The sequence below is a fragment of the Hyperolius riggenbachi genome, chromosome 8, assembly GCF_040937935.1.
Source record: "Hyperolius riggenbachi isolate aHypRig1 chromosome 8, aHypRig1.pri, whole genome shotgun sequence".
Classification (NCBI taxonomy): Eukaryota; Metazoa; Chordata; class Amphibia; order Anura; family Hyperoliidae; genus Hyperolius; species Hyperolius riggenbachi.
The window spans coordinates 76,685,800-76,706,201 of NC_090653.1; the positions used below are offsets into that span (position 1 = coordinate 76,685,800).

Here is a 20,402-nt window from a genome sequence, read left to right on the forward strand (position 1 = left end):
TTTGTTATATTTGTTATTGTGCTTTTTATTTTATTTATTTTGCATTTTACACACTATCTTCTGTGTTTTTGGTATCAGTTGATGACTTTGACTTTCTGTCAGATGACTGGCTCGTATCTTCCTCCAGGGCAATCTTAAGTCGACCGCTGATGGATCTTTTAAATTTGTTCTTGAAATCCTGACCCATAAGCACATAAATGACTGGGTTGATACAACTGTTGACAAAGGCTAAGGCGATAAAGATTATATCTATCTTAGCTGTGGCTTTAAACAATGCTGAAGTGGATGTGTTGGTAGCCATAATGATTCCCACCACATGGTACGGAAGCCAGCAGATGAAAAACCCGATGATCACGGTGAGGATGACTTTCAATGTCTTAGTAGATTGGCTGAATTGCTCCCGCACACTTTTCAGTAGAAGGCCATAGCAAACAGTGATGACCAGGAATGGAATGACAAAGCCCATGAGAAGTCGAAAACTAGCAATAAAATTCTCCACTTTCTGTCTGTGTCTGTGAACCAAAATATAATTGTACCCGCAGGTCTCTGTCCCTTCCGCATCATGTATGCTTACATGACGAAATATGAAGGATGGAGTGCTCATTACGAAGGCCAATAACCATATGACTGCACAAACTACATACGCCTTCTTCAGAGTTCGGTTGTTCTGGCACCACACAGGCTTGAGGACCATGGCACAACGGTCCATGCTGATCACAGTTAGGAGAAGGACACTGGCATACATGTTGACCAGAAGCAAGCTTGGAATAAACTTGCAGGCAAATTGACCCAGAGGCCAATGTCCCAGGATAGTTTCCATTATAGAGACTGGCAATGCGAGACAACATAGAAGGTCTGCCACTGCCAAGTTTAAAAACCATACTGTGTTTACTGTCCTTTTCATGCCAAATATGGTGACCCACACAACTAGGGCATTGCCAGGCACACCGATCAGAAACACTGTAGAGTGTATAATCATAGCAACCCAGTCAATGGGGGATATTTCATGTGGTGCTGGGCTCTCGTGATGCCAAAACGTATCATCATAGTCACCATAGATATCATAGATATCTGTAGTGTTCATGGCAAATCAACTAAGTGGATCTTGTTGAGTCTTGGGTGACCTGTACAACATAATTGAGAAAGAGAAGACGTTAGGTTGGGGACTTTGTACAGTTACATTTAGTGAAAAAAAATATCGTCATATGTTAGTTAGTCCAACATTGAATTCTAGAGTGATTAGTAAGTCAATCAGAGCTTCTAGCAGTTGATCTAGTTATCTGGCAGCTATGCCATTTTTTTGGTTCTTTGCTAGCCCTAATGTATTATTCCTGGTTGAAGTATGTTTCCACATTAACCCTCCTGGCGGTCTAATTATTTCCGCCAGGAGGCAGCGCAGCAGTTTTTTTTTTTAAATCATGTAGCGAGCTTGGGGCTCGCTACATGATAGCCGCTGCTCAGTGGCATCCCCCCGCCCGCTTCGATCGCCTTCGGCGATCTCCGATCAGGAAATCCCGTTCAAAGAATGGCCATGGCGACGGATGACGTCACCGACGTCGTGATGTCATTGGGAGTCCCGATCCACCCCTCAGCGCTGCCTGGCACTGATTGGCCAGGCAGCGCACAGGGTCTGCGGGGGGGGGGGGGGGGGCGGCACAGCGCGACGGATAGCGGCGATCGAGCGTGGGGCGGCGGCGGTCGATATGCTGACGCAGCTAGCATAGTGCTAGCTGCGTGCAGCAAAAAAAAAATTAAGCAAATCGGCCCAGCAGGGCCTGAGAAAACCTTCTGCGCGGCTTACCACCAGGAAGGTTAATTAGGTCTTTTCGTAGGCAGTGTTACGTGAGCTTGCTGTGGAGTGGTTTACCTGTTGAACCTGGTGGGGCAAACTGCTTGCATTGCAATTCATCAGCCAGCCAGCGAGCCCACAATCTAGCCATCGCTGGCTTGCAAACCTGCAAATCCCAATGCGGACTTTGGTTTGCTTGCCAAATTGTACCTAAACTGTGCTGGCTCCCAGCCCGGGTCACCTCTTGCTTACCAGCCTGGACGTCCCTGCTTCAGCGGCAGAGGATCAGGACGTTGAATGGAGTAAACATTGAGCGGGCGAATGGCGTACTCCATATTGAGTGTTTGAGAGTACTAGACTTCTTGAACCGACAAATCCTGACAGGAATGCAGGTCTATGAACCTCATTAGACTTGCCAATCTGTTATCTCTACATGTGGCATTTTTTCCTTGGAAACCTTTCTAGTACACTTCAGAACTTCAGGTCAAAAATCAGACTTCCCTAAGAAGAGGGAAGCCTCTGGATCCTGAAGAGGCTTCCCACGCTGTCCTTCAGTTTCTCGTTGATGAGCACAGATCCCCAAAGGAATTTAACAACCTCTTGTCAATTGTCAGATTCCAAGCTTACAACTTCACTCTTCTTCAAGCACAAGCTGAGCCAACAGTGCGAGCAGCTCGGTGCTATTGCACAGGCTTGGCTGTGCTCATGCAAATGCAGTGCGCCCACACTTGTGAATGAAGCGGAGCGCATTTACGATGTGCAGGTGGGTCCAGGGCTGAGGACCTGAAGATCCAGAGGCTTCCCTCTCCTTAGGTAAGTATTTGATTTTTGACCTGAGTTTCACCTCGGGTTCTCTTTAAGTCATCTGTCATCTCACTCAACCAACTGACTGTTCCCAAGTGTCATTACAAAGTCTGATATAGAATGCAGATTGCCAATCATTACTTAGCTTTCCTTCTCTCTACGTAAGACACTGTATGGGTTTTCCTTTCTTTCTGCATATTGCTGGTTGAAGGCTGTGAAGACGATTGTTGTATCCTCCAGCTGCATAGCAATTTACATTGGGCAGGAAATGAAAAGCATTGTGAAGAGGGAATAAACAGGAAGAAGATGTAATTATTTGATGTGTCTGTGCATCTGTGTGCTCATCAGGTTTATAGCAGAGAGAAGAAGAAAAATCCACACTGATTAGTCGCAATATATATTTTTTTTTTCAGTACATATTCTGCAAAGTTTTAGAGGGTGACTGAAACCAGGTTTTGGGGTGACTGTAACCATTATTTTCTTGTACTTGTTTGTTTTTGCTTTTATTAGGCAGAAATCTGATTAATTCTAGGAAGACAGGAGGCCTTGTTCCATTTTTATGTTGTTATGCAGCAGCCAGAGGTACCCCACAGTATTAGGTAGCCCCCAGGATCGGTACCCCCCATGAAGCCAGTTGTGTCCCTCAACATAGGAATCTGGAGGAGCCCTTAGTATAGGTAGCCAGAGAGTGCACCCCCAGTATCAGGTAGTCAGCGAGGGCACCCCCAGTATTAGATGGGAAGGGAGCATGCCCCCAGTAAAGGTAGCCATAGATCCTCCCAGTATATGTAGTGTTATGCTGGGGGGTCATACTTTCTGACTATCCAGCACAGCAAGGCTAAGAGCTGGATAATGGAAGAGGCTACACAGGCTGCCCAGAGCAACTGCAGCTCTGGGCTTCTGATAAGATGCAATGACAGCGCAGTGCGATGTTGCGCTGCTCTTGCGATAGCAAACATTCAGACAGATACAAGACAGACTGGAGTGAGGTAGCCAATAGCAACCGCAGCAATGGCTACCTGCAAGGACAGGGCTAGGAGGACAGAGGCTGAAAGAATGAATGCTTGGTAATCTAGTTACTGCCTATTCCAATACATAAGTTTAGGTCCTCTTTAATTAAAAGACGGGTTTGTTTATGTAATGTACATGTAGTTTGTATGTATGTAGTCTGTATTTCGATTTGTTGTCCACTAGATGTCCTCACACGGAAAGTAATGTGTTTGTATGTTTACTTTCACTACAATCTATGGCATCTCGCTGATGCTGGTGATCATTTGTTACAGGCACTTTGATCGGTAAAAGGTAACAGATGTTCCCATTCACCAATCAGTACTCTACTGTAAGGGGGGGCACAAGCGGGAGCGAGCGGGCGCCGCATGTAATATATGTATGTAATATATGTATGTGGTATATACTGTGTGCCCCTGGTTTTATACTGAAGTCCAGCGGGGCGTAGATCGATGGTGCGTAACCGCTTAAGAGGTTACTCACATGGAACTCTACGAAAAGCCTTAAAGGGATACTGTAGGGGGGTTGGGGGAAAATGAGTTGAACTTACCCGGGGCTTCTAATGGTCTCCCGCATGCATCCTGTGCCCGCGCAGCCACTCACCGATGCTCCGGCCCCGCCTCCGGTTCACTTCTGGAATTTCAGACTTTAAAGTCTGAAAACCACTGCGCCTGCGTTGCCGTGTCCTCGATCCCGCTGATGTCACCAGGAGCATACTGCGTAGACCCAGTATGGTCTGTGTCTGCGCAGTACGCTCCTGGTGACATCAGCGGGATCGAGGACATGGCAACGCAGGTGCAGTGGTTTTCAGACTTTAAAGTCTGAAATTCCAGAAGTGAACCGGAGGCGGGGCCGGAGCATCAGTGAGTGGCTGCGCGGGCACAGGATGCCTGCGGGAGACCATTAGAAGCCCCGGGTAAGTTCAACTCATTTTCCCCCGACCCCCCTACAGTATCCCTTTAAAAAGGCCTGTAATGTAAATAGACAGAACTTACTTTAGGAGAATAAAATTGAGAAACAACTAAAAGGTAACAATTACCTAAGATTAATTAGCAATTATGGAGACCATTGGGAATACTTCCAAGAAATCTTAGAAAAAAATTGGGGAACATTGACAGCCTCATCAGAAATATTAAACATTGTAGATCCACGACCATTAATGACCACAAAATCTGCGAGATAAATTGGTTCACAGTGAATATATAAGGGACAATTTCACATGGCTAGATAGACATGTCCCTAAAGGCACCTATCGGTGTGCGAAATGTAAATTATGCCCATACATAGATCGAGCAGATAACAAGCACTTTAGCGATAGCACAGGAACTAAACAATATGATATTAGGTCATGTATAAACTGTCAGACCACAAGGGTAGTGTACACGATCGAATGCCCTTGTGGCCTGAAATATATCGGTAAGACAAAAGGGGTGATGAAAGATAGAGTTCTTGAGCATTTTAGGTTGATTGAAAAAGTTGATGAGGAGAAAAGTTTCCTTGCAGTGCATTATGCTGAGTTCCATGGGAGCGACCTCACGGGTACAAAAGTGAAAGGGATCTATAGGCTAAATATATCGAGCAGAAGAGGCGACTATGATGACTTGCTGTATTGCAGGGAGGCCATGTGGATATATAAACGTAATACACTGTATCCACATGGCCTTAACAGAGAACTGGACTTGCGGATGAGTGCATATAGTTAGGTGTCTTGTGTGCCATCTACATGTGGGGAATGTGTGAACAGGGCCAAAATATCGGGTCACTGATCCTCGAGTTCATTTGGAACTCTATCGATAGAGCAGATTAAATCATGGGACCCCCTTGGAAGTATGTTGAACCTGGGGGGGAGGCCACTTATATTACCTCCTGTCTATTACGACTCTATTTGAATAAAGTGACATCTAATGGGACATGGTAAAAGCACTGACGTACCTATGGAGGAGGTGCCTGACCTCTATATAAGTGAACCAGACAAGGGGGAGTGTTTTACACGCTGAGGAAACGCCCACGTCGTGAAACGCGTAGGTGGGCGGGGCTCAAACTCGTCTGAACGAGCACGCTGATCCACCCGCTCGCACGCAATTCCGGACTGCTGCCCAAAAAACCTGCCGGTATGAGAGACGCTAAGGGAAGCTAAGACGTGGAGACCCTGTGAGGAGCGGGCTGGGACGCCAGCTGGCGAGAGGTCCACGCAACACATCCAAAGCGTACAGCTACTTAACTGCGCAGCAACGTATATGAACTAAAAGTCACTATGTGTGACGTCAGGAAAACCGGAGCAGCCGCTACATAGACTGACCAAGGATGGTGGTGAGATCTACCCTTTACCTTATTGCTTATGCTACCGCCTGCATTTCTTAATCCATGACTAACATCAAGACACTAACAGCAAAGATTGTCATATGCGTGTTTACAGAAAAATAAAGATGACCAGCACTTGCCAATTCTTAAAAAGCAGGGTATTAATTCACAAAAAAAGAAGAAGGGGACCCCAGATGTCCACCCCCTCTCAGGAGAAATGAGTATAGGGGTACAAAGTACCCGTTACCCATTTCCACAAAGGGTTAAATGAAATAAAAACAAAACGACCAAAAAAGTCCTTTAATGTTCTTAATTAACCAGAAATACTTACCTGTACCTTTAAAAAATTTTCCCATGCCAATATCCTCGGAAATGATCCCACGAATACAGTATCCTCTTATCTTGCGATCTTCAATTAAGTTGATTGAAGATCTCCGCCGCCCCCTACATAGCAGAGAATGCGTCCTTGGGACGCATAGCTGCTGGCTCCTGCTGTCCTCCCTCCCTCCTCACATCTCACCCTCACCTAGCCTGGCACCTGGTGCACCCATGGTGAAGGCAGGTGGGGAGAGACAGCGGGAGCCGCAGCTATGCGTCCTGCACAGGACGCATTCTAAGCTATACTAACGGTTCATTAATGATCCGGTTCTTTTTAATGAATTGAATCGAATGAATTGGCTCTTTTTTCTTTGAAACTTTAAAATCGATTTTCTCAAAAAGTAAAAGGTCTTTTTGAAAAAAAAAATGTCCTCTTGTTCCCACTGTTCTTCTTAACATTCCAAGCATTTTCGGTGTTTCTAGCTTTTAAGGGGGCTTTGCTATTAACCGCTAAAATCGTCAGGGGTTAATTTTCCCACGGTCAGAAGGAGAATTTCCTTTGAAACTTTAAAATCCATTTTCTCAAAAACTATAAGCTCTTTTTGAAAAAATGTTTCCCTCTTGTGGTCACTGAAAAAACTCAGGTGTTAGACCCCTTGAAACATCTTCTCCATCACTTTTGTGGCCAGCATAAATGTTTCTAGTTTTCAAAGTTCGCCTCCCCATTGAAGTCTATTGCGGTTCGCAAAAGTTTGCGCAAACCAAACTTTTGCAGAAGTTCGCATTCGAGGTTCGCGAACCGAAAATCGGAGGCTCGAGCCATCTCTACTTATCACCAACATAAGCTGTGGGATCTTACTTGAAAAGATGCCGGGTGAGTGGCAAGATGGACAATATTCCATTCTTTTTTTTTTCTTCTTCGCTATTAAAGTGTATTAAACAGTTACACAACTGTACAAAAAGTGCAAAAGCTTGCGCAGATGCTCAACTTTGTCCGTAAATAAGAGCTTCCAACAATTTTAACATTTCAGAGCCCTCATAACTTGCCTAAACATCAATTCGCAAATAAGAGGACTATACACAATGAAGTACCCTAGTCTGAAAATCAAAGGTAAGAGGACTCTAATGCCATCAATTTACTAGAAGCTAACATATTGAAGAATCCAGAGTAGGTCATTCCATCTCCCTTTGTCGGCAGAGAGGAAAAACTGTAGAGAAGAGAGGGAAATAGAAAGGGAGTAGAAAGAGGACAGAAATCAGGCAGACATTATTCTCTTTATACTCACTCATCTGAGTATTGAAATTCCAACCATACTGACCAAGTAATATGTCCTGTCTTCAGAGAGTCATTATTCCCTTCTTAAGAAGAACCACACTCTCATAAGCGTGGATATACTGGTGCTGGGCTCCTGGGCTGCTCAACAGTATACTCTTGAAGTAGGAGTCCGCACAGAGATTTAAAGGAACAACCAGTGTGAAATGTATTGTTCCATCACATACATGTGCTATAAATGTCTGACCTGCAGACGCCGACAATCGTTTCGGGGCCACTCAGGGTCCCCTTTGTCAAGGCAGATAGCAGAGAGACGTGTATGCAGTGGCCCCGAAACGATCGTCGGCCTCTGCAGGTCGGACATTTATAGCACATGTATGTGATGGAACAATACATTTCACACTGGTTGTTCCTTTAAGTCTGTGTGCGGACTCCTTCAAGAGTATACCATTATTCCCTTCTTAGCCTTATGAGAGACATGTTCACAGGTTAGCTTAGTCAGATAAGACTGGAGGCAAAACATTCTTCCACGTACTTCCGCATACAATACACAGATCCCCAGGAGAGTTATTAAACCCTGAATTTCTGCTTGGAAAAGCAGCAAAGAAAACAGACATTCCGTTCCCTAGGTGGACTAAAATAACCTTCCAGTTATCCTCCAACAGCAACCGCATTAAACAACAACTGGTGTCAGTAAAAGTATCAGAGAACCATAGAGTCACTGAACAACCAATCATGGCTATAGTCCCGACCCTCACACCCCATTCCCCCTCCCCAAGGGTTACCCACATGAGGGAACACAATCTGCTTCTCTAAGAGTACATAGTTACATAGTTATTTGGGTTGAAAAAAGACATGTTCTTTCGAGTTCAACCAGAGACTCTTCTTCATTCATGCTGGATGCAACCCCTCTTCTTCTCTACTTTACTGGATGTTCCTCCATAGGCTACGGTATCATTCATAAAGCATTACCGCATTCAGTAATGCAGAAAACAGCTGACTTTACCGAGCACTTAGAAAAATGTCAATTCTTGAAAGCTGTAAAGCTTGAATAGCTGAAATTACCGAGCAGTGAGGTAAATTACCGACTTGTGCGGAAATTACTTCAACAAATGTCAAGAAGTGTCAATTTATAAAGATTAGAGCAGGCGGTAATGGCACGGAACATACCGCCTGCTTTGAAGTGGTGATAAGAGAGCGATAAGAGCGAAGTGTAGGTGGGACTGTGTGATTTTAATGGAGACTCACAAGCAGAAGCAGTGAGGTCTCCCCCCAGGCAGCAGCAGAGTGATCGGAACAAACAAGGCTTCCCCTGTAACCATAGGCTGTGTTTAACCTCTTAGGTTCCTGTTTTTAGGCTGGAGGTGAACACCACAAAGCATGGCATGTGTAAAGTTTTTTCTAAGCGGTGGCAATTAAATAGATTGTTAAGAAAGACTAATAGACAAATTCAGAGCAGATTCAGGGCAAGCAGAGGCAGTATAACAAAACATGCACATCTAAAGGGAAGTTGTGCTGCCTCTTTTATTGTAATGATGTCTCTACGCGGAGAACAGCAATATAACAAAACAGGCAGCTACTCTTCTGATGTTACCAACGGCGGTAAATCCCCGCACTTCTATCGCAGCTGTGATTTTTTTTTTTATGAATTAGCACACAAAAGTCTAAAATACAGAATGCGGTATTTTCCCAGCCAAAGTTTTTTTACCGCACAGCTTTTTATCAATGATAGCCATGGTATAAATGAGTCTGCTATGCCAGTCTGCCAACGTGGGTGTTCTCTGCTAAGTAGTTCAAGAGAAGAGAAAACAAGCTCGGCCCTCTTTTCAAGAGAAATACATACACAAAAGGTGATTGCATATACAACTAAAAGGGTGTTCCCCTTTTCATTAAAAAGGTGTAGAAGGAATAGTTACACAACATCCAGATGGCAAAACACAGAATGTGTGCTCAGATGTTTTTATTTGCTCAATTGTATTTTCTGCCATAATAAAAAGATTTCCCTGTCTAATGCTAGGAATACACGGTACGTTTTTCTACCATGTAATCGAGCCGCTGATGGCTCGATTGATAAAATCCGACGTGTCCGATCACCCGCTGGATCGATTCCATGCTCGATACCACGGGCAGGATAATGGAAGAAAACGAGGAGAAGACAAGAAGCGCCCGCGGGGACGAGCGGGAATCGATCTAGGCGCCCACGGGGACGAGCGGGGACGCGCCGAAATCGATCCAGCGGCTCGATTACACGGTACAGAACGTACCGTGTATTCCTAGCATAAGGGTCAGTGCACACCAAAAAAACGCTAGCAGATCTGCAAAACTCTAGAGGTTTTTGAAGCAGATTTCAGAGCGTTTCTAGGCATGTTTAGCAAAAACTCGGTATACAGAGGTGCCAGAGAAGAGTAAAACGTTTTAAAAACCGCTTAAAAGCAGAGGGGGATGTTAAGGTGGACTCACCTCCCTCTTACAAGAAAGAAAACTCGCTTGAGTCTCGATAAAACAGAATTGACAAATAATTTATTCAACTCCACAAATGCAATGCGTTTCGCGGGCGTGACCCCGCTTGCTCAGGCAAAAATGGGAGCACGACTCAGTAAGACAAGCAATAGGTTTGAGCGCCTCTGAGCGACAGAGGCGCTCAAACCTATTGCTTGACCCACTGAGCTGAGTTGTGCTCCCATTTTTGCCTGAGGAAGTGGGGTCACGCCCGCAAAACGCGTTGCATTTGTGGAGTTGAATAAATTATTTGTCAATTCTGTTTTATCGAGACTCAAGCGAGTTTTCTTTTTTGTAAGAGGGAGGTGAGTCCACCTTAACATCCCCCTCTGCTTTTAAGCGGTTTTTAAAACGTTTTACTCTACTCTGGCGCCTCTGTATACCGAGTTTTTGCTGATCTTCTAGTCCACCCTGGGTGGAGGGGTGCATCCCCATCTACTATCTACAGAGAGCGACTTCTTAACCTGAGTGGGGTCAGGTCCTAATGCTCCCCACCTGCATTTAAAGTGGTTGCCTATGGGTAACCTGTGTTTGTGAGTATATACACATACAATTGTATTGAACTCTTCATTTTACCTGACAATACTGCACCATATTGGGCTCTCGATTCTCTTCTTGTTTTTAAGCAGGCATGTTTAGAGAGATTTTCTAAACATGCCTAGCATTTTTGGAGCATTTTTGTGTAGCAGATTACAAATATTGTTACAGTAAAGCTGTTACTGAACAGCTTCTGTAACAAAAACACCTGGAAAACCGCTCTGATCTAGCATTTTTCAGAGCGGTTTTCATCTTTCCTATACTTTAACATTGACGCAGAAACGCCTGAGAAATCTCAAAAATGCTGCAGGACCTGAGTTTGCATTTGGGGTAAAAACAAGCCGCTCTGGTGTGCACCAACCCAGTGAAATACATTAGCCAAGCGGTTTTCTACCCCCCAAGCGTTTTAAAAAATGCTCACGAACCGCTCTGGTGTGCACCCGCCCATAATAGGCAACTGGATTTCAACCTAGCCACAATCAAAGATATACTGTCTCATTCTGAGACTGAATTATTTCCACTTAAATGACAACTGAAGCGAGAGAAGAATGTGGAGGCTGCCATATTTATTTACTTTTAAACAATATTAGATGCCTGGCAGTCCTGCTGATCTATTTGCATTCAGTAGAGTCTGAAGAACACCAGAAACAAGCATGCAGCTAATCTTGTCAGGTCTGTTTAGGGGCTATGGCTAAAAGCGTTAGAGGCAGAGATCAGCCGGATAGCCTGGCAACTGGTATTCCTTAAAAGGAAATAAATATGTCAGCCTGCATATACCTCTCACTTCAGGTTTCCTTTAAAGTTTAAACATTTAGCAACCTCACAGTACATCAGCATTTGGAAAATCTGAAGACTTATAATGCAGGCGCATGCAGAAATTGTAAACAGGATGCTGTCTCAACCACCACAAAGATAATAGTGAAGAGCTAAAGAAAGATAAATACATGTTAAATTAAAACAACACATCAGCAGATTCAAACCACCACAGTGGTAAAACTGCAAGTTGCTCAATGTGAAGTACAAATCATGACTTTGAGTCTAATTCTGTACTTAAAAATCACACGATAGGTCAATAAATACTAAAATTGCAGCCACACTCACCGCCAGCCAAAGCAATACTTAACCACTTGAGGACCCAGCCTTTACCCCCCCCCCCCCCCCTTAAGGACCAGCACTGTTTTTTGTGATCTGTGCTGGGTGGGCTCTGCAGCCCCCAGCACAGATCAGGTGGCATGCAGAGCGATCAGATCGCCCCCCTTTTTTCCCCCCTATGGGGATGATGTGCAGGGGGGGTCTGATCGCTCCGGGGGGCAGGCATGTTGCGGGGGGGGGGGGCACCTCAAAGCCTCCCTCCGCGGCGAAATTCCCCCTTCCCTCTCCTACCTCTCCCCCCTCTCCCCCCTGGTGATCCGCGCTGCACAGGACACTATACGTCCTGTGCAGCCTGTGACAGGATGTCCCCTGTCACATGGCGGTGATCCACGGCCGCTGATTGGCCGGGGATCGCCGATCTGCCTTACGCCGCTGCTGCGCAGCAGCGCCGTTCAATGTAAACAAAGGAGACATACGTCTCCTGCGTTTACATTTAGTCTGCAAGCCGCGATCAGCGGCTCGCAGGCTATTCACGGAGACCCGCTCCGTGATCTAACAGGAAACGGCCGCTCGCAGGAGCGGCCTTTCCTGATTAATCAGGGAGGCACCTGGCGACGCAGATCTGCGTCGCTGGTCCTCCAGCTACCACTTTGCCGCCGCACGGTATGAGTGTGCGGTCGGCAAGTGGTTAAAGGACAACTGTAACAAGAGGGGCATGGAGGCTGCCATATTTAGTTCCTTTTGAACAATACCAGTTGCCAGGGAGCCTTGATGGTCTATTTGGCTGCAGTAGTGTCTTAATCACACCAGAAACAAGCATGCAGCTAATCTTGTCAGATCTGACAATAATGTCAGAAACACCTGATCTGCTGCATGCTTGTTCAGGGTTTATGGCTAAAAGCATTATAGGCAGAGGAACAGCAGGATAGCCAAGTAACTGGTTTTGTTTGAAAGGAAATAAATATGGCAGCCTCCATATCCCTCTTGTTACAGTTGTCCTTTAAAGCAAACCTGTAAGGTTTGCTACAGCCAATTTCTAATACTTAAAGAGAAACCGTGACCATGACCAAGAGTTGGACTTCATCCCAATCAGTAGCTGATACCCCCTTTCCCATGAGAAATCTTTTCCTTTTCGCAAATGGATCATCAGGGGGGTCTGTATGGCTAATATTGTGGTGAAACCTTTCCTACAATGTGATGTCAGGACCATGGTTCTGACAGTTTTCTGTCTGTGAACCTCATTGCATTGTGGGAAATAGCAGCTGTTTACAGCTGGGTCCAACTGCCAAAAAAGCAAGCAGCATCTCCTTCCAGTAACATCAGCTGCCAGCAGTAAAAATGTCACCATCTGATAAATGTCAGAATTTAAATCAGGGAGTGGAAACATTTTAGAATGGGAAAACACTGATTAAATCATTTATACATAATTATTGTAAAATGAAGCACTTTTTTTATTACATTATTTTCACTGGAGTTCCTCTTTAACTTGGGAAAGGGAAGCCCCTCCTCCTCAGCCAGGTCAGTAGAACGGACCCACTCTGGCTCCGGTGAAAAAAGCCGAGCCCAATTTGGCCCATGCTACTACGCAGGTGCAAGCTGCCTGCAAATATTGATAAGCAATTTGGGGAGGTACACTTTAAGCCTGTTAATACTTCTCTGCTCTAGAGCATACAGCAAAGATGAACTGACCATGACCAGCTAAGCACAGTATACAAAACAGGAAGAGCCAATTTAAAACAAACCTGAAGTGAAAATTAATTGATGAGATGAACAAGTGTATCTATAGTGATAACCCTAAATAGGACTCTCCTGGAATCCCACAGTCATATTTAATATCTAAATAGCCTGTATGTTTGCAGGCTTCTCTGTCTCAAGTGAATCACAGCAGTTTTTTTTTCAGCTCCCACACAGATAAATCTTCAAGTACTGAAGTTTTTTTATCTGTGCTCTGTACTTAGAAGAGTTTCTTTTCCTTTAGTACTCTGTACTTAGAAGAGTTTCCTTTAAGGCCCATACACACGTCGGATTTTTCTGAACGACCCGTCGTTTGAACGTTCCGTCGTTCAGTCGTTCGCACGTCAAATTCGATGTGTGTACAGACTATCGTTCGGGTGATAAGACTGGTTTCCATGGAAACCAGTCTTATCACGCGAACGATAGTCCGTACACACGTCTGATTCCGCGTGCGAACGACTGAACGACGGGACGTTCAAACGACACGTCGTTCAGAAAAATCCGACGTGTGTATGGGCCTTTAGCCAAGCAATTGTGTTATCAGCTATAATTAGTTATCAGTGAGAGTTGCGCTATAATCTGAATGCAAAATAAACTGTCATTTAGAAACCTGAATTATTAACCCTTGCAGTGAGAAAAAGGAGCGCGGCCTAGTTTTAAAGCGGATGCAAACCAAACATGTTTGTAATTCAAAATATTTAGTTGCACCCCTCTGACACCTACAAAGATAAATGAACACTCCTTCAAACCTATGAGCATTTCAGTGCATGCTTTTCACCCTTCTCTTTGCATAACTAGGGTTATACAGGTGGCAGCCATTAGCAATTCCTCCTTTGCCGGACACTACCTACTCCACCAGTTTGCCGGATTCTGTCCCGGCAATATGAAAGTAAATAAATGTAAAATATTTTATATTTGTCATCATGCAGCTGAAAAAGGCTGCTATTTATTATTATGATTTAGAAAATAGATTTTATTTCTGAAATCTTGTATTTTTAATTTGGGTTCACTTTAAAGTGTACAACCAAGTATAGGATGCCAAGGAAACAGGCCCTCAGGTTTATGAAACCTGCTGATAAACCAGTACAAAGTCTTCAACCGGATTGCTCAAAACAGTCGTGGAACAAACCCCATCAAAGAAGAGACGGCACACCACGGGCTGCAAAAACATTGCTGTATATTGCGGAACAGGAGCACTACATGCTACGGACACAAATCCTTTTTGTGTCCGACTGTCCGTAACATGTAGTGGATGTTGTGTCTGTAACATGTAGTGCTCCTGTTCCGCAATACACAGCAACGTTTTTGCAGACAGTGGTGTGCCGTCTGTTCATTGATGTGGTTTTAAAGTGTACCTGAGACGGGGGGATATAAAAAATGTATACATACCTGGGGCTTCCTCCAGTCCCCTCCCCTGATTGCTCCCTCGTGGCCATCCTCTGCTGCCTGCAGCCTCCGCAACTGGCCTTAGTAACTCATCCAGTCGGGACCAGCAGTACTACTGCTCAGGCACAGAACGGAGGAGCGCGCACAGCTCGATTGCGCAGTATACCTCAGACTGGAAGTCTTTCCGGAACAATTTGCTGAGGTCGTAGGCAGCGGAGGATGCCGGCAAGTGAGAGATCAGGCTGGAGGGGGCTGGAGGAAACCCCAGATATGTATACATTTTTTATATCCCCCCGTCTCAGGTTTACTTTAAGTAGGAATAAAACTGCACATGCACATATTTATCTCATCATGTTACGTGTCACTTCAGATACCCTTTAAACACAAAAATACAATCCAGTGGCCATTGATAGTTTACAACAAATGACACACTGCAAGTGTTCAAAAGCACCATCTAACTTTGCTTTTAATGTTCTCCATGAACAACAAGTACATTGCAGCAATAATGTACAATTCAGAATCTCACTGGCAGGATGGAGTTACGCCACCCATCATTATATACAACATTGCTGTTCTAGGGAAAACATACGTTTGCAAGATCACATGTGGTCTGAAGGATGAATCAGTTTTCCACAGAAGTTGAATCTTGCTAGGAACCAGGAAATCATGTCAACCACAGCTGCTCGGACCAGTGGCGTAGCGAAGGAGCTATGGGCCCCGGTGCAAGTTTTACATGGGGCCCCCCAAGCACTCTATACATAACAATTGATATGGCGTACCAAAACTGGCAAACGACAACCACAGTGTCAGAGTTGCAAGAAGGGGATAGGGAACAGTGTGTTAAGGATTACTACTATGCAAAGTATCTATAGAAGTGATTATTACCAGCACAGGAGGACCAATAGAGAGCTAATACTGTGATAGTGGGTGGACCCTTCGGGGCCCCTCTGGCCCAAGGGCCCCGATGCGGTCGCTACCTCTGCACCCCCTATTGCTACGCCATTGACTGCTCCTAGTTAGAACAGTATATACAGCCAGGCCAGCATTACTATAGGAGCAACCTGGGAATTTGCCCCAGAGCCCCGAGCTGGCTGCCCCCCCCCCCCCCAACTTTAACTATTGCTCACTTCTGCATTTAGACCCATTAAGTTATACTCCAGTTTGCCTGATGAAGCAGGACCACACCTGCGAAATGCGTTGCACTAAGTGGAGTTCAATAAAAAAAATTGTATTGATATATTGTGACTCAGTTGAGTTTTATATTTTCGAGGGAGGTAAGTCCACCTGAACATCCCCCTCTTTTAGACGGTTTTTAAACGTTTTTATACTACTCTGGCGCCTCTGTACACCAAGCCTTGCTGAAATAAGCAGTGATAAGTTAATAATAGATACCCCAGCAGCTGTACAGTGAGACATTTGATGCTTGTGTGAGTTGCTCCACGTGGAGGGATTTACCTGAGGATAGCGGTCTCCACTGTCTGACAGCGATAGGCAGATTCCACGTAGGCTTGTGCAGCGTTGGAGTGACAAGATGCGTGTCCTCTGTGCACTGGCCTCCTCTGCAATGGACTGTGCTGAATAACTGCTGGTAGAATGATCTTAATTTATTTGCAAGAAAGACAACATCTCGCAGCACTTAGTGGAGCAATCTCTGATTAGTCTGATTGAGCCCATAAATTATAAAAATGCTTGATGGATTTATTTCAAATAGAAACTTGCTAATCACTTCAGAATGTGAGCTCTTCTGTGGGACAAATAATATGATGAGGATGCAGTACTACATAAATACTGTAAATAATAATAATAATGTTATTATTATTATTATTATACAATTGTAGTACTGAATTGTCCCTCCCCCTTTCAGATTTAGCTTATTTTAAGCTATGAGTATAGGTGCCCATTAATGATACAATCTTGACAGTACAATCTTACCACTTTGTGAGGGACTGCTTAACCCATTCAGGTTCCGTCGTTTTCACGTGAGAAATGTTCACCTCCCATTCATTAGCCTATAACTTTTTATTATTATTATTATTATTATTATTTAGTATTTATATAGCGCCGACATATTACGCAGCGCTGTACAGTGTATATATATATCTTGTCACTAACTGTCCTTCAAAGGAGCTCACAATCTAATCCCTACCATTGCCATATGTCTATATTATGTAGTGTAAGTACTGTAGTCTAGGGCCAATTTTAGGGGGAGCCAATTAACTTATCCGTATGTTTTTGGAATGTGGGAGGAAACCGGAGTGCCCGGAGGAAACCCACGCAGACACGGAGAGAACATACAAACTCTTTGCAGATAGTGCCCTGGCTGGGATTCGAACCAGGGACCCAGCGCTGCAAGGCGAGAGAGCTAACCACTACGCCACCGTGCTGCCACTACTTATCACAATGCACTGATCTATATCTTGTTTTTTCCGCCATCAATTAGGCTTTCTTTGTGGGGTACATTTGGCTAAGAGCCACTTTACTGTAAATGCATTTTAACAGGAAGAATAAGAAAAAAATGGAAAAATTCATTATTTCTCAGTTTTTAGCCATTATAGTTTTAAAATAATACATGCCTCCATAATTAAAACTCAAGTATTGTATTTGCCCATATGTCCCGGTTATTACACCGTTAAAATTATGTCCCTATCACAATGTATGGCGACAATATTTTATTTGGAAATAAAGGTGCATTTTTTCCATTTTGCATCTATCACTATTTACAAGTTTAAAATAAAAAAAATATAGAAATATTTCATCTTTACATTGATATTTAAAAAGTTTAGACCCTTAGGTAAATATTTACATGTTTTTTGTTTTTTTTTATTGTAATGGTTTTGTTTTTTTATAGTAAACATTTTATTTGGGTAGTTTTGGGAAGGTGGGAGGTAAACAATAGATTTATAATGTGAATGTGTGTTAATTTGTATTTTTTTTCTTACAGGTGTAGTATTACTTTTTGGCCACAAGATGATGGCCATGAGTCTGTTTACATGACGTCACTCTAAGCGTAACACACGCTTAGAGTGGCGCATCGGGGAGGGAACGGCCAGAAAAGGCGCAGCTTCCGAGAGAAGCTGTCGCTTTTTCAGCGGGGGAGAGGAATCAATGATCGGGCCCCATAGCCCGATCCATTGATTTCCTGGCTACCGAATCCGCGGCTGGGAGTGCGCAATCGGCCACGGGAGCGCGCATAGTTCCTGGACGTAGAAACTACGTCCAGGAACCAAAATAGGATAAAGGAAACCAGAGCTGCATTAAATTATAAGTTTTATACATACCTGGGGCTTCCTCCAGCCCCACGTGCACAGATCGCTCCCATGCCACCATCCTCAGCCTTCTCCAGCTCCGGTACCGGGTCCCCGCACTTCAGCCAGTCTCGGCCAGTCTGACATAAGAGAAGTGCGCTCTTTGCGTATCTCTCCAGCAATCCATGCGCATGGCGCTGGAGGAAGCCCCAGGTATGTATAAAACTTTTAATTTAACCCAGCTCTTGTACCCTTTAAGTTATCCATTCAAAGTGAGTGTATCCTTCTACTACATAGATTTGGTAAGATTGTACAATCAAGATTTTATTATTGATGGGCACCTTAAATAGAACCTGAAGGCATTTAAAAATAAAAAAGTCAGCTACTTACCTATAAAGAGGGAAGTGTCTGGATCCTTTAGAGGCTTCCTATGTCCTACTTGAAAGCACCACCGCTGTCTGGTACCCTCTTTTAGATGGTGACCAGGCTCCCCTTCGTGGATGAATTTGGCCGTACTGCTCCTGGTGAGCATAGCCACATATCTCTTCAGGTAAATATCTTCTTTTGATCCTGAGCTTCGGCTTGGGATCACTAAAGGCTACTTTCTCACTGACATTGTGCATTGTGTTATATCGCATGGCAAACGTGATGCGATTATATTTGAATGGGATGTTCAAATTGGCGTGTTTGTAGTGTGGTGCGACGGAATCCACTTGAACAAAGTGGAATGCGGTGCGGTACTGGACAATGGTGCTGATTCATGTCAGGAGCGCGAGTTGTGCGCACGTTACACGCACGCTACACGTGGTACAGCAGAATAGCATGCGTTGGTAACTTGCGCACGCTCCAGTCACATAATGGCTGCTCTATTCAGAGCCCCGTTGGGTCCAGTGGCTTCATACGGCTTGATCCCTGCACTTTGATTGGCCCAATAGGCTGGCTGTCACTTGACAGATATGATACAGCCAGCAGCGTGTGTGGTTCTATGGAAAGGGGAGGAGGGATGATGGCTGCAAACAAGCAGTCTTTGGATGCGGTGAAGAGAACTATGCTGCTTAGTCGTCTCCTAAGGCCCGTACACACGCTTGCCTTAGGGCCCTTTTAAACGTAATCAGTCGGTATGCGTTAGTATGTGTTAGTACGCATTAGCGTGCGTTAGTACGCGTTTTTTCCATAGCACTGCAGTGCATTGGGAAAAAGATTTCCGTTAAACGCGTTAAAAGGTGCCATAGGAAAATATGGGCATTACTTTGAAAATCAATTTTCTTTCAGGTATAACTGAAAGAAACTGATTAAGTGTAAAAGGGCCCTAAATGTGGCTGAGGCAGCTGTTAACGACCGCCTCAGCCGATAATCAGGCACGTGTACAGCACCCGGTGACCCTCAACCTGAGAGCGATCCGCTGATCTACTCAACCCCCAACGACACTGATCCCCCGCAGATCCCATTGTTTGCGTCTCTCCTCTGCCCGCTGCGTGATGTCAGGCATGCGCCGTTTGTAATCCCTCCGTTTCCCCATAGCAGCCCAGTATGTCACCCAAGGGGATCAGGTCCTGATCCCCAATGGGTAACATTTGTCAAAGGTGTGTATGCACCTTTGGGTTATGGCAGATCACTAAATAGGGTCCTAGGACCGCTATGTACACGCTAGTCACAGACAAGCCCAAATGTTTTAGGCAGGTAAAGTTTCAGATACTACCAATTATTCTCTAATCTTGTGATTGGCCTAAAATTTCCTTGGTATTTTGATTACCGCAGTAAAATTCTGCATTCTGCGATTGCTCCAATAATTCCGAGTCAACCTAGAAGTATGTGGCCAATCAGAGAATGCAAAAAATAACAAAACAAAAAAAAAAGACTCCTCAGAAATCGGAAAACAGAAATCAGCGGAATCGGAAATAGTCATTGATAGAAATTGGAATTTCCGTGGAATCGGAAATCAGCATTTCCAACCATCCCTAGTCAACAACAGTGTTTACATACATTGTATGGATGGTTCCTCATGAGGCCAAACCTCGGTGAAAAGCTGGTTCATTCATCGCAATGCTCTAATTCTGCAATTAGCAGGACAGGCATCATCTAGATTATTTATGTTTTCATGACTCATTACTAAACACAGCAATGTTGTGTATAATTATGTACTTCCTTCCTGCCATTAAGTAAGGTTTTAAATGGTACATTACTGCTGCAACCCACTTGTTGCTGCTGGGAAACATTAGGACCCTAGGCTGATGATGGTGCTGAGCGTTCATACCATCTAATTTGCCATTATCAACAGCCACTAGACCACATTATTCCTCTTAAAGAGACTCTGAAGCTTAAAAAACTGGTTTTTACCTTTTATTTAGGTTAGCATGTTTGCCCCTGCTAAAACGCCGATATCCCGCTGCAGAACGAGGGTTTTTCACCCCCCAAA

General features: G+C 44.4%; 1 protein-coding gene across 5 annotated transcripts in view; it reads right to left on the reverse strand.

Annotated features, from left to right (window-relative positions):
* LOC137528212 (C5a anaphylatoxin chemotactic receptor 1-like) overlaps positions 1-20,402 on the reverse strand; it is a 50,100-nt gene continuing 29,698 nt past the window's right edge. For 2 of the 5 annotated variants that reach the window (XM_068249481.1, XM_068249483.1), the window contains exons 2-3: positions 16,197-16,323; positions 1-1,124 (exon numbers count right to left, since the gene is read on the reverse strand). In XM_068249481.1, the coding sequence (XP_068105582.1) occupies positions 47-1,084 (1,038 nt within the window). In that variant the 5' untranslated portion in view covers positions 1,085-1,124; positions 16,197-16,323 and the 3' untranslated portion in view covers positions 1-46. Of the gene's footprint in view, positions 1,125-16,196; positions 16,327-20,402 lie in introns of all 5 variants that reach the window. The other 3 variants (XM_068249482.1, XM_068249484.1, XM_068249480.1) reach the window with 2 other exon arrangements.